The 14,333-nt window shown below is 41.1% G+C and overlaps 1 protein-coding gene across 2 annotated transcripts in view; it reads right to left on the reverse strand.

Annotated features, from left to right (window-relative positions):
• Window positions 1-13,640, reverse strand: part of sfswap (splicing factor SWAP) — a 109,289-nt gene extending 95,649 nt beyond the window's left edge. The window contains exons 1-4 of one of the 2 annotated variants that reach the window (XM_084047484.1): window positions 13,266-13,640; window positions 10,902-11,065; window positions 6,318-6,443; window positions 2,710-2,792 (exon numbers count right to left, since the gene is read on the reverse strand). In XM_084047484.1, the coding sequence (XP_083903610.1) occupies window positions 2,710-2,792; window positions 6,318-6,443; window positions 10,902-11,065; window positions 13,266-13,465 (573 nt within the window). In that variant the 5' untranslated portion in view covers window positions 13,466-13,640. Of the gene's footprint in view, window positions 1-2,709; window positions 2,793-6,317; window positions 6,444-10,901; window positions 11,066-11,498 lie in introns of both variants that reach the window. The other variant, XM_084047485.1, reaches the window with a different exon arrangement.
• Between the last annotated feature and the right edge of the window lie 693 nt (window positions 13,641-14,333).

Genomic DNA, 14,333 nt, shown 5'->3' on the forward strand with positions numbered 1-14,333 from the left:
ATATATATATATATATATATATATATATATATATATATATATACACACACACACAGTATGTACATCCCAAATAAAAACCTAATGTCTTACAATAATGAATTGTAAGACATCGACTAAATCACATTATAGGTGCATAATTGTCATACTTTGTGTGTGATTTATTACACCTCCTTCATTTACCTGCATAGAGAGAGTGCAGCTGTGTGAGGCATCAATTCAAGCCAACTAGATTTGGCTAATTGCACCAATGTTAATTTAGGCTGAGTGATCGCTGAAAGAAAACGCTCCAAGACTAAAATTGATAATATTATTATTCTGACATTATACAACAAAGGTGAGTAGCATGCATATTTATGAGAGTATTTCATATTAAATAACAAAGATAATAAATATTTCATATGGTATGGAATGGTGAAGGGATAAGCCTACAACAAAACTGCAATATATACCGTATTTTCAAAGTCAGCATAGTATATGAGTATGGCTTCTTCTCATGCATACAGTAGGAAGATGAAAGTGGAAGGCATGGGGTATCATCTCCATCTACAGTAGAGGGACGATTGTCTGATAGAAGGCCTGTGGCTCCACTGCACACAAACTAACTGACTGCTCGCTGAAACTGCTGGCCTTAATAACCTGTGACAGGTTTGTTACATTTTCAATTACTTTTAAATCTAGGAAGCAGAATTGCAGGGCAACAAGAAAACCTACAGAAAATGTATATATATTTATCACATACTTGTTACTTTGCATATGCCATCTGCTGTTGATGAATAATTAATATTCTCATTTCTAACCATGGTGCAGTTTCCATTTTTTTGTAGTAAAGAAACATATTGCAGGAGCAATTACATTCACATTTTCCAATCTTGTCATTTTTGCATTACACAGAGGGCATCCGTATATAGATTTACCACAAAATAAGTGTTGTGCAAATACAACTAGATTCCGTTGAGAGAAAAAAACACTCCTAGATGTATCAAACTGGATTAGACAGCTAATGGATTATACTACTAGAGAGGCAATCTCTATGTTAGCGCACGTTTCATTTAGAGCAAATCTATTGTAGAAGCTGTCAGCTCATACAGTACATGAATGGTGAAACAGCACCGGTAGTAGTAACACCACTAGATTCCTCTAAATACTGCAGATGTTTAACATTGTATTACCAAGACCCACCAATGCCATTTACATGCCATTTAGATGACCCTTCAGTATATCACCTCATTCAGTGTTTTTTAAATGGTAAAGCTACACATTACACAGACAATACAAACAGTTGTATGTATTTCAAGTATTAATTTTTGAGTGGTGCCGAAGGCAACCACTCCTAGGACTTTGTCCGTGTGTCCGTATGTATGTATGTATGTATCCCTTCAGCAGAAAATAACGTGCATTACTGCGTTCACACCATCAAATAAAGTAACAAAAAAAGTAACTTTATCCGCGGGAAACCCGAAAAAAAAAACGTGCGCGCGCGAGGGACCCGTATCCTGCGTAGGGCCCCTGTGGAGTCTAAAGCGGCACTGTGTATGTATGTCTGTCCACAAACATTGATGACAACATCAATACGGGGCTCATCAAAGGCACCACTCACTTCACACAGGGTGTGATTTTTGAGTGGTGCCGAAGGCAACCACTCCTATACGTGGCTTTGTCTGTGTGTCCGTATGTCTGTATGTCCGTGTGTCCACCAAGCTAACATTGGTCAAGCATCACGTGACACGTGACAATATGTGGAAAGGGTGTGCTTTGATTGGCTAGCGAGACGCATGACTTAATAGAGACCTATAAATAGGTGTGTCACTTTGAAACATTGTTTACATGTTTCAAAGTGACATCAGTGCCATCAGCCAAGCTAACATTGGACATGTTAGCTTGGCTGATTGAACATGTTAGCCAAGCTAAGCAAGGCACCAATCACTTCACACAGGGTGTGATTTTTTATTCTGTAGGTAGGTAGTCGCAATCTTATTCTGGAGGATGGATGTGGTGGAGCACAGCCGTGGTATTACCTGGTATAGGATAGTAAAGACAATCTGTGGTATCTATGGTCTATCCCTAACGTTCAGCCTGCATACTGTCATTATGCACTTTGTATTTGATTTTTTTTTCTATGAATTGGCAAAGGAAAAATAAATCGGTAATTGTTCATTATTGAAAATACCAGCATAATTATATAAACAAATTCTATAAGATTGTCCTAATTTGTTGTAAGCACCCACCGAAGTAGCCTGGTTCCAGACAAATCTGCCTTTGCAAAATTGCATGCACTTTAGCCCTCGGCAGATTAGGTCTGGCCCCCCTCCATAGAGAATTTATTTCTCTCCCGCAGAGGTTGTGCGGGACCAACCAGGGCCCAGTATTCAAATGTGGGCGGGCTTATCAACAAGGAAGCACTGCTCTGATTGGTTCGTACAAGGAAGCACTGCTCTGATTGGTTTAAGTCTAACCAATAGAGTCCGTTTGGATCTTTTTGTAACCGCCCCTTGGAAAAAAAATCTATCGTTGATAGGGACCAGACTAATATCCACGCAGTGTGTCGTGTGATATTGTCTGGCCACGCGAGGCTACCACCGAAGCCCTGCTTTATGTTGCACACTTTAACCATGAGTCTTGTAAGCTGCAGACCAGTTCGGCCTCCACAGCAGCATAAGTGGAAAACACAGATATATAAAAAACAGACACCAATAGGACGTTAACACTCACCAGTTCAACGTCAGGAGGGATGGCCAGTCCTGGCGGTGCCACATAGGGTTCCTCGCCGTCCCCCTGCTCTGCTCCGTCTTCATCTGGTGTGCATTTGGTGATAGCGGAGGGAAGGAATGGAGAGAACAAAAGTGTGAAATTCACCCCGCAGTTGTTCATAACAAAACAAACAAACAAGCTACTCTGGCCAAACAGCCAGCAGGCAGCAGCATTCAAAAAGTTTCACTTTTAGTTTTCCAAAAGGAGTCAGATCCTGTAACATAGCCTAGCTGTTCACACAACATAATATACTGTATATATGCAGTACAGTTTCTTTCCTTCATCCAACATCTGTATGTGTGAAAGGTCAACCGGAACAAGACAAACATTTATTTCAGTGTATCACTGTGGTGGAGTCTGCAAACGAACACAGACAGTACACCCATTTATCGTACATACAATATGCCAGCTATGGAGCAAAGCTGCCATTTCCTTTGCAACCTCATTATGCTTAATGGATGCAGTTTTATTACGCTACTTTAATCTGGTGCCCGACATGTGCCCAGGTCATTCTGTAGATCCATCAATCCAATAAGGCTCCTAGTGAGAAAAAGAAAACGACCCGTTTCATCGAGGCTTTCCATTTAGACCAGAAGAGGAAACTACTGACAAATTGTTTTGTTTTCCCTAAAACTGTCAAGAGCCCTGAATGAGGACATGTTCAAAAAAAAGAAAGAACAAAAACAACACAACTGTAAGAATCCGGAGCAACTTATCAAACCATTACTTGCACACAATGTACAAAGGCAAGTGAAACAGACATTTGTGCTTCTTGAACATTATGACACTGTTGCTAAAGATATCATACCTGTCTTAACCCATTAAGACCTGAGGCGATTCGTAAAAAAACATTTTTTTGAAAAAAATCAAAAAAATATTTTTTCAAGATTTTTCAAAAATAGCAGATATACAAGCTCATAGCGCGGCACGAAACCTAAAGTGACACAGATGCGTTCCAGGTCTAAATGGGTTAAGAGGTTGATCGTACTGTACCTGCCATTTACCTGTACTTACTGTAAACTTTATTTGTGAGGACTGCGGATGAAAATTTGCATCCCTGCTAAATCCGGTCTATTTACATTACATTATTATGTACCGTTCATTAATATGCTCTGTCCTGTGTAAATAAACATAAATAATTTATTTTCGATCCATTTCATTTTTCCAGTGTTATTGCGAACGCGGAAGGAGGCGCGGCGAAGCTGCGCCTCCGCCCAAGTGGAGCCTACTATGAAACTCTGCTCGGCTTGTGGCTCTGTCTGTCTGTGTGTGTGCAGTATGTATGCACTGCCTGCACTGCCTGTGTGCAACCGACAGAGTGCGCCAGAGTGCAGCTATAGTCAAAACACACACACACACAGTCCGTAAATACACAATATTTTCGAGCTGCGTTCGCTTCCAGCGTTCGCGCGTCTTACTTGTTTCTTTTTTTATTATAATTATCTTGCTATATTGTACTGTTGATCTATTGATATTGGGAGTGATTGACAGTGATTTTTTTCCTATGAATTTTCTATCAAAGGATATTTCACTTTTTCTTAGATTTTGGTCTTGTTGGGGGGTTCTGTGATGTGGTTTATATGTGGTCTGTCTATTGTTTTAAATATGTACTCAAACGGTCTACATACAGTATGTATGTGTGTGTATACACTAAAATCTAGTGTACACTAGAAACACTAGGATATTGCAATCACAAAAATGTACAGTATCCATCTAGTGACTAAATAGATTCTGCATATGTATTCTTTACAGCTGAACCATACTGAAGCTCAGTCAGGTGAGTGAACGTACTCATGGTGAATTGAACTTCTCACTATTAGACCTAAACTTATCATCTATGCCAGGGACACCTAGACTGCATACCGTAGCTACCCGAGCGCTGGCTGTGACAAAGCATTGCCACCAATGAGTATTCTCATGTATAATTTAAAGCTGCAGATACACAGTTAATTATCCAGCTGACAATGTGTGCACATGCTGGCTAGTCGCGATGCTGGCCGGCTGAGCGAAGAATGGCTTGGCTAGTCTGAGAGAAGGGCGGACATGGGACACGGACATGCAGTCTTGGCAGTTGCAGTGACTGCTCTGATAGATGGGCCTGGTCCTGTGGCTTTGTCAGCACCCCGGGTGTCTGTGATAAATTATAGGATAATTTAGAGCAATGAAAACCCTACAGAGCAAGAGATGGAGATGCCGGGCAAGACCTACCGTGATTTACATACGAGCAGCGGTCCAAGTGTTACGCCCATCAATACATGTTATCATCAAGAAAGACTGAACAGTGACCATTCAGTACATATGCTTCACTTATAGCGGGATAGCAGATGTCTGAAAGCTCCACAGACTCCTCAAAGTCCCAAAAGAATAAGGACAAGTGTCAATGAATAATTCATGACAGCACGAGGCCGTCCTAACATGGTGTTTAGATCATAAAATCTGATGAACCGTATAATATCTGAACTGAAACAGACAGACTTGTCTTTTCAGTGCAACTCCTAGTCGAGTCACACGTCTAGGGTTAGATTTGCTGGGGGGATGGGTGGGGGTTGGGGGGTGTAATCCATGCCTCTGCTTTTAATATCCCCCCATCTGATCATTTATTGTCATTGCTGGTAGGGTTATATTAATCCGGGCGTCCCTATTTTGGGCAAATCCTACGTATATTAAAATGTCCCTATTTATTTGACATAGATATCGTGAGCAGTTACGACTCCAGATTTTGTATTAATTATAAGAAATAAACCAAAAACAAAACCATAATTTATCCTAATACCCTGTATTTGTCTGAACATTTATTCAGTAAAGAAGTTTATCAGTCATGATACTCCATTATTCTCAACATTTTAATACTTTGATATAATGCTCAAATTGATTTGAAAAGGTTGCACTTTTTGACAAAATATCACTCACAAGATCAGTAATGGGTGGGCTAGGATTCTCCAAAAGTCAGGTCCAAAGATTTGTCTCCATTCAGCCTGTCAAACTGGATGCACCGTAATGATCACTTTCCTACCCATTGCCCTTGTCATCACATCACATGCCCCAGACAGACAGAAACATGGAGGGAGGGAGGGAGGGAGGGCATTCGTTCTTTTGTAATCCAACCCTCAGTGTTAGGTTATAGTTGTCTCCGCCAGGCCAAAAGGTATGGCAAGAGAGTATGTTTTGCTTGGTTTTACGCTTTATTAATGTCTTTGACTTCTCTTTTCACGTTTTTATTATGACCTGGCTTTGTGAGCTGTAACAGTCAGCAAGGGTGTCACAATCTGCACTTTTAAGAAAATAAATAAATATATTCCCACATCACACTCTTTTGAATGCTCCCAAACAAGTCAATGTATTATTGCTCAACGTTTTGACCTGATACAGCCTTCGCCAGGTACATGACTCTGTAGTGGGTGAGTGAGTGTTCTCTCACCAATGGGGGGTGTGTGTGTGTGTGTGTGTGTGTGTGTGTGTGTGTGTGTGTGTGTGTGTGTGTGTGTGTGTGTGTGTGTGTGTGTGTGTGTGTGTGTGTGTGTGTGTGTGTGTGTGTGTGTGTGTGTGTGTGTGTGTGTGTGTTCTCTCACCATGCTCCCTGTCCTCATCCTCAGTGGGCTGGGTTGGGTCATAATATTCAGCACTGTATTTGAAGGCCACTGCGTTATAGGTGCCTTCATCAGCTAGAGCTTCACTCAGACGCTTGTACTCCTCCTCTGAAAGAAAAATGATTAACCTCAACATTATTCATCATTTCATTTAACAGACCTTTAGTTCAGTATCATTCAAATAATACAGCTAGCCTGAACATCTTCTCACCTATAACGACATTCATTAATGTTAGTTAACATTAATTAGAATGATAATCATATAGATGATACAATACATTCTTTGCATATGACTCTGGATCTATTCTATATTTTGGACAGACTAAATATGAGAACAGAAAACATAATGGCTACTTTTCTTCAGACACAACCCCTTTTCAATTGAAATTCATGACAAACTCTTTCAAGCAAGGGCAAAATTCTGCCAAGCTCCATTAATATTTCTAATGTTTCCCTGCTGTCCCCCTCCAATGGACAGATGGGTAATAGCCTGAGTGAATGGGGTCAAGCAACCAAATTCAAGGGCAAACCAGGTGAGGTTGGAGGATGAATGTAGAGTGTGTGTGTGTGTGTGTGTGTGTGTGTGTGTGTGTGTGTGTGTGTGTGTGTGTGTGTGTGTGTGTGTGTGTGTGTGTGTGTGTGTGTGTGTGAGTGAGAGAGAGAGAGAAAGAGACACTACACAATACAAATCACAAGACATGGTCTCATCAATTGTACTTAAAGGCCCAATCCGGGATTGCTTTTTAGTTCTCTGCAATTGACCCAACCTAACTATTAAGAGCAGTGGGCAGTCACCTAGCGGCATTCGGCATCAAACTGGGAACCTCCATTTCCCACTGTGCCACTTTATATGGCCCACAATAAGGACTGCCCGATGGCCTAGGCATGTAAGAAGAAGTATGGGCAAATTAGATGTGTCTACTATGCCTGGTCGGGCAAGTACCAAATGAGTTTCATAAACTTTTCCCCTTTCTTTATCGATTTCTCCTGTCAGTTGCGGGTTGCCGTTGTCTGCTTTGGCTGAACATCACTGGCTGAGCAGGGCTTCAGAATGTGACCAAAATGAGAGTGCGAGTTCCAACTTCACGTGTCTGCATGTTCAACATCAGTGCGCATAGTTGATGAAACGCATGCATGATGATGAAATAATTGAAAAAGCCATTAAAAACAAGTTCTGTTCTGCCAGTAAGCAGTAGTAAACAATAGGCAGGTCGAGTTTTAATATAAGTCATGTGACGTGTAGGCCACCTATGTGTCCCGGGCCCGGCTATTTATAGCCCGGATTCTGACAGTCATCCACGAATTCACAGAACCATATTTACATTTGTAACTTCCGTTAAAACATTGACAAGGCAGTCGTGCTGTCAGAAGTGGGTTTAAGCCCTGTGAGGCGCACCCAAGCAGGCAGAAGCTGAGTGATTGGCAATGCGAATTGCCTGCTTCTACTGACTCAGCGCCATTCCTATTGCATACCGATAGGGTGGGAATCTGTTCTGATCATTCCCTCAGCATCAACATGGTACGTGAAAGAGAGAAAATAACCAGTGTATTTCTACCGTGCAGTTCTACGAAAACATTGCTCACAGATAAAATAGAGGCAGAAACAAAGCATCAACTCTGAACCCTCATCTTCTCGGCACCCAGTATGCATACCAACATATGGTCTACATTAACGGTCTTTAGGGTATATACTAACTAACTACACACACACAAAAGGTTTTGCGGGTGCAGTCAGTGGATGGGTTCAAAAAGTGTTTTTGCACAAAGTGCATTTCTACACCCTCCCCGGACCAACAGTGGGTGTTGGCAGTGACAGGGACTATACACACGGGGGGGGAATTGGCATTGCCACTAAAGTGGGGAGAAAAAATGAACAACAAAAACTGTAAAAAATAAAAAGTAAAGTTTAACTTTTCTCGACTCTTGGAAGCGTTCCACTCTGCCAAAAGAAAAAGCAGCTCAAGGCTTTTCAGAGGGCGTATATGCCTTCTTTGTGATTTGCGGCTGCTTCCCATCGGGTTTGAAGGTAACAAAGGCAGTGTTGGTTGGGAAGAAATGCTATGTGTGCGTACATACCTCGTACTCTCCATCATTATTACCTTTTTTGCTCTAACTTAGTCTCAGAACCATAATTCTCACTGTAACCATGTCTGATATGAATGTCAATTACAAAATTCTCAGGATGCGTAAGAATGTGATGGCGGAGCATGTTCTGTAGTGTGGTGGACAGATTTCTGTTGTGTACATTGATTTCACAATATTTTGATTTGTATCTATATTTAAGACATATCTCCCATGGAGATATGTCATCCATAGAATTATGGCTGACAAATAAATCCACTCACAGCCCCTCACTTGACTCAACCACAACTACCACCACCAGCTCCACTGCTACGGGAGTAACGGTATATTACCTTCTGTGCAATTAAACAAGGCAAATAATGTCATGTATAAAATAAAATATAGGAAGATTTTGTCCAAAACTCATGCAAATCGGTACACATTATCTCTGGAGTCATGTGATTAAGATGGATCTGTCCTATTTTTCTGATTCCATTCCAATTCTCTATGACTGACTTCCAAAGTTTCCTCCTGGCCCGTTTTGCAAAATAATGCTACAAATCATGACCTGATCTGATCTGCCCTAAATTGTAATCACACGTTATGGGGCCTCTAAACAATACAGACCCAATGCAGCGCTTCTAAACAATGCAGAGCAACTTCACTTCCACCATAGGGAGCACCAAAAATGCTACAAATCACTGTTTGTTATTTATCTTTACAGTCAGACAACTTAACACATTGGGTACCAAAACCATGAATCTCCAGTTTTTAATTTTTAGCGCTTAGGTGCCAAAACCGGGAATAATCGCGAAATAGTTTTTTTCCACAAGGGGGGGCTAGCGCAACTTTGGAACCACCCACAGATGGATCACCGTGCCAAAAAAAATGTCTCCCGTCCGCTCCCATTCTATCTCCTTGCAAAAAAACTCCACATTTCCTTCACTTTTTACATTGGGGAAAACAAGTCATTTTCGATGCACGATCACTCCGCCATGGCGACTCACGTGAGAGATGTTATTGTTCCAGGCGTTAGCTAGGACCATCCACCATCGTGCATGCATCTATTGTTTACAATCGGGTGCTCGTCGCGGAGTCTACAGCTGTAAACAGCGCAGCGTTACAAACGGTGAGATCTCTGGCACTCAACGTACAATTTTTTAATAAAACTCTGGCACCGAATGTGTTAAGAGTAAACTTTATTAAAAATAATTTGTTGTGGTCCGTCTTTTAAAATGCACAAACCACACCAAGTCAAATTTCTTGTATGTGCGAATAGCTACTTGGCAAAATAAATCATTCCAATTCTGAAGGCTATGCCTGAATAAACAAGATGGGTTGACTTTTTTCACGTACGACCCCTAACTAAAAATCTGCTTATTATACGGATGTTGAGCAGCCGTTACACAGTAAAATCCTTGGTGTTCATTTGACTGTGAAGGGTGTACAAATGGAACCAAAGGGACCTGTGTCGGTCCATTTGTACACTCTTAACAGAGTTAAACGAACACTAAGGATTTGCCTCGTGTACAGAGAAAATAACCAGTATATTTCTACTGTGCACTTCTATGAAAAATACAAGCAGCTCAGAGATGAAATAGAGGCAGAAAAAAGCATGCTCTGCATCCAGTGTACATGCAGACATGATTATCTGCCTTTAGAGTATGTACTACACACACACAAACAACATGTTGCGGGTGCAGTGAGTGGTGGATAGGTTCAAAAAGCAGTTACCACGATGCATATTTAGTTTCTCCAACAATGACCCACCATGTGGAGTTTCCTCACTGTCATACTGTATGTCAAGTGTATCAGAGGAGACTGTGGTTGCCTACCCTCCTCAGACTAACAGTGGGGTGGCAGTGAGTGACAGGGACTATTATACACATGGGTGGAATTGGCACAGTGACTAAATTGGGGAGAAAAGGAACAAACGTCTAATCCAAAAAAAAAGTTTAACTTTTCTCAACTTTTGAATGCTCTTGACTCTGCCAAAAACAAGCAGCTTAAGGCTTTTTAGAGGGCGTATGCTCCTTCTTTGTGATTTGCGGCTGCTTCCCATCGGGTTTGAAGGCAACAAAGGCAGTGGGAGTTGGTGTTGGTGTTGTACGTAACCCATACTCTCCATCATCATTACTTTTACACTGTAACCAAGACTCTCTGATTTGAATGCCAATACAATTCCCAGAATGTGATCAAAGTGACTATAGCAATTTAGCATAACTTTTGTAAATTTAGTAGCAACTAGCTGCCTCAAAAATGTAATAGCTAAGCATGGATGTTATGTTAATACTTGGAGACAGAAGTTTTGTATGGAAAACTCTACTCAGAAAAACAGATCAAGTTATACAAATGGCATTTAGCAAATTCCAATGACATGACCAATGACACCATTGAGCGAGTTTGTGTTCTCCTTGTGTCTCTTCAGTATTGTCTAAAGCAGTGTTTTTCAAAAATGGGTTAACTAAGGATCTACTCAGTGTGTCTGAATAAAACCCTGCCAACCTTGTCTGGCCTCTTCATCCAGAAGGTCAGCGTGCATGGCCAGGTATCTCTCCTCATCACAAAGTGCCTCAATCCTGGCCTCCTCTTCTGACAGCTGGTATGATGTGTTCCATGACCCACTGTCATAATCTGAGAGGTCATGTAAGTGACCACGGCCATCGTATCTGTTGGATGAACAGGAGGATTAGACACTAGAAGCTGACGGAGTGTTCTACACAACAAGGACCTACTTACCACATTGAGGGAGAAACCTAAAACCAAAAGTTTTTAAACATCAAAAAAACGTTCTACCTCAGTCATGTTTCTGCCATGAGGGAAAGTAGACATCAAGTAAAAAGACACTGGCAGCATAACAACTTCCTGAACAGGCCTAATAAAAAAATACTGCGATTAAGTTGCCTAGATTGTTTACTGGTGCTGTTTCATTCTTTTTCTCACGAGTTCCTAGCAAATTGAGAACCCTAAATCGACAAAAAGCAAAAAAAGAAAGCAACTCGCCTCTTACCTTACAGGGTTCAATTTCCCCCCATAACACCCATCATTACTTCTACATCTGCAAAAAGAGTTACATTCACACAAACCCGAGCACATAAATACCTATCCGTAAGAACCCAAACGGACGACATTTTCCTGCGTTCGTTCCTCTACGCCACCTTTCCGTCCCACTTTCTTCATGGAGAGAAAGAATTGGGGTGCTGGGTTTGGCATTCGGGGTCTGTCAGGACCCCTTAGCCTACCATTGCTGGGGAAAGAACTGGGTTATGTGATAGAGACACAGATACATAAGCTGCACAAACAAAACAGGAGTCAGGTCAATGCAGATGCAGATGGCTCAGCAAACTGGCTTTGAAGGTGCCAATCCCTCCAGTAGAGTGAATTAGGAATTTGTGTTTTTCCAACAAGTAGTCAGCTTTTTTCTATTGCTCATGTGGCAACAGGGCACTGCCCCGGTACCTACTACCTACAGGGAGCTAATAGCAGATGCTTTCAATTCAACTCTCACACTGAGCCACCTTATCTGCATTAAGACTTAAAAGCAGCACTATGTAACTTTCCTCTTCTACCCCGCAAGTGCTGAGTTTTTTTTTGTTTTGTTTTTACCAATAAGCTAAATAGCTAATAGAGCAGACCTGCTTATTCAGGGGATGAATTGAATCTCAACCATCAGGTCAAAATTTGTGTTAGATCCTGTGTCTAGGTGTGACATGACCTTTGACACGATCTAAAATGTCTCAATAGAAGAGAAGGGAGACAAAATACAACCACCACAAATTTACATTTTATTCATTCAATAAATAAGTTACATAGTGAGACTTTAAGGTTTAGAGAGAATTTGCTCTGGTCTTATTGGCGTTGCTTTTGTATCAACAAGCTCATTCCCAACTGTACATCACACTGCGGTAATGTTAGGGTTAAAGATTCCAGAGGAAATTCTTCCAAGACGCCATGCCAAGATGCAAGTCCCCTTTCAAGGCTAATACATTGACAGCATATTAAAGGAACAGAAGAAAAAGAAAACTAATTAATATGCCCATTTCTAGTCTGAAATGACACAGATCATTACATCATAGCCAGCATGGCTGGAGTTATCAGGAATGTGCATCTTAGCATGATGGTCTGAGAGTAGATCAGCTACGCTTTGTTTGTAATTCATGTTTATCATGACATCCAAGGATATGTTAGTTGGCTATTGTACAGATATTCGTCGTATAGGCTATGATTTCCAAGGCCTATTGTTTCTCCTTCTGCAAAACTATAACTCGGCGTGGAATTTGCAATGCCTTCAAAAAGGCAACACTTGGTTAGATCAGTGATTCTCAAAGTGGGGTCCGGGGACCCCCAGGGGTCTTTGAGGGGGATCCATTGGGTCCCCAGTCAAATGATTGATAGTGAAATGGACTCTTATGGGTCTGTAACTCCGAGGACGTACAAATGAAACCTAATGGACCCTTACGGGTCCATTTGGTTCCATTTGTATACTCTCAGAGTTAGATTAACATTGATTTTACAGTGTATATTGGGGTCCCAGAGATACAAAATGCGTCAAATGGGGGTCCATGGGCTAAAACATATCAAATTGGGTTCCTTGAAATGAAAATGGTTCGAAATCACAGCAATAGCATTAAAGAGTGTCTCTTTTGGGGGTCCCTGGCATATCTTTTCAAATGTGGGTCCGTGGGCTGATATGTATCAATTTGGGGGGTTCGTCCTTGACATGAAAAAGTTTGAGAACCAACTGACATAGAAACACAGGTTTTTTTTTGCAGAAAACTGTTAGGATTCAGAAGACATTTGTAGAATCCTCGTCAGGGGGTCTTAATGGGGTTAAGATAACGATTCCTTTTTAAGTTTAGTTCAACAGACCTATCAATCATGATGTTCTTGTCCCCCATCCATGGGATGAGATGTTTGCCGTGTTCGTGGAACAGAGCCTTTTCGTTGTCCCTGAACACCTTGCAGGCGTAGCCGAACACCAAGAGGTCGGCGTATTTATCACTGTCGCTCACGTCCTTCTTCGCCGGTTTGTTGTTGTGGTCCCTCTTTCCCGCTCCACGGCGATACATCCCGACGTGTTTTAGGGGGGAACAACAATAAACTCGCGTGACAAAATAAGTACCGACGGAAAAGGGAGATATTTCCTCTAGAGACGACCTCTCTACGACAAGTTAGACATCCAGGAAGGGTCAGAAATCCGTGATATTCCTTCTCAAACCCCCAAAAAATGTCTAGCGAACGCCAGCGGCCATGTTGGAAATGCGAGTGAGTAAGTGTGATGTTGATTTTGAACAGGCAGTTTTTAGGCCATGTCATCTATGTGATTACGATATGATTTGTCTACAGGTTTTCTTTTCTCCAATCAAAAATATGGTGTGTTTAATCACTATACGTTTATCTGCTTCTTTTTCATTTGATAGTATAGAAGGCATATTTCTGTCCACAGAAGTTTTTTTGAGATTCTGTCGAATGTGCTGTTCTGAAACCTGCAGGAGGAGTGAGGTTACACGGCTAAAGTGTTGCCAGATTTTGCAAGAGAAACAAGCGGGCAGGTCTATGAAAACAAGCCCAAAAGAAGCGACCATAATGAGCGCACACACAGCTATTTGGAAATAGCCGATCTACAAGCTCACTGTGATCTGCTATTTTCCATCTTAAAACATGTTTACGATGGAAAATAGATATACCTAATATATATATATATATATATATAAAATTATTATATTTAGTTATTTTATTTCTTAATCCCCTAGTCCCCTAGATTGGTCCAATATTTGGTCAATATTTTTGTTTAGTGTTATTAGAACTATTGAATGCAGAAAAATTAATGATTGTTTTTTTCAATAAGGAGTTTTGACCCTTTCAGCACAATTTATTTTTACAACAAAATCAAAAGTGTTTTACGGGTGAGGATTCAGTGCTCAGGAGGTACTGCAG

The sequence above is a fragment of the Gymnoscopelus microlampas genome (genome assembly GCF_963454915.1).
Source record: "Gymnoscopelus microlampas genome assembly, chromosome: 21".
NCBI classification, from domain to species: Eukaryota; Metazoa; Chordata; class Actinopteri; order Myctophiformes; family Myctophidae; genus Gymnoscopelus; species Gymnoscopelus microlampas.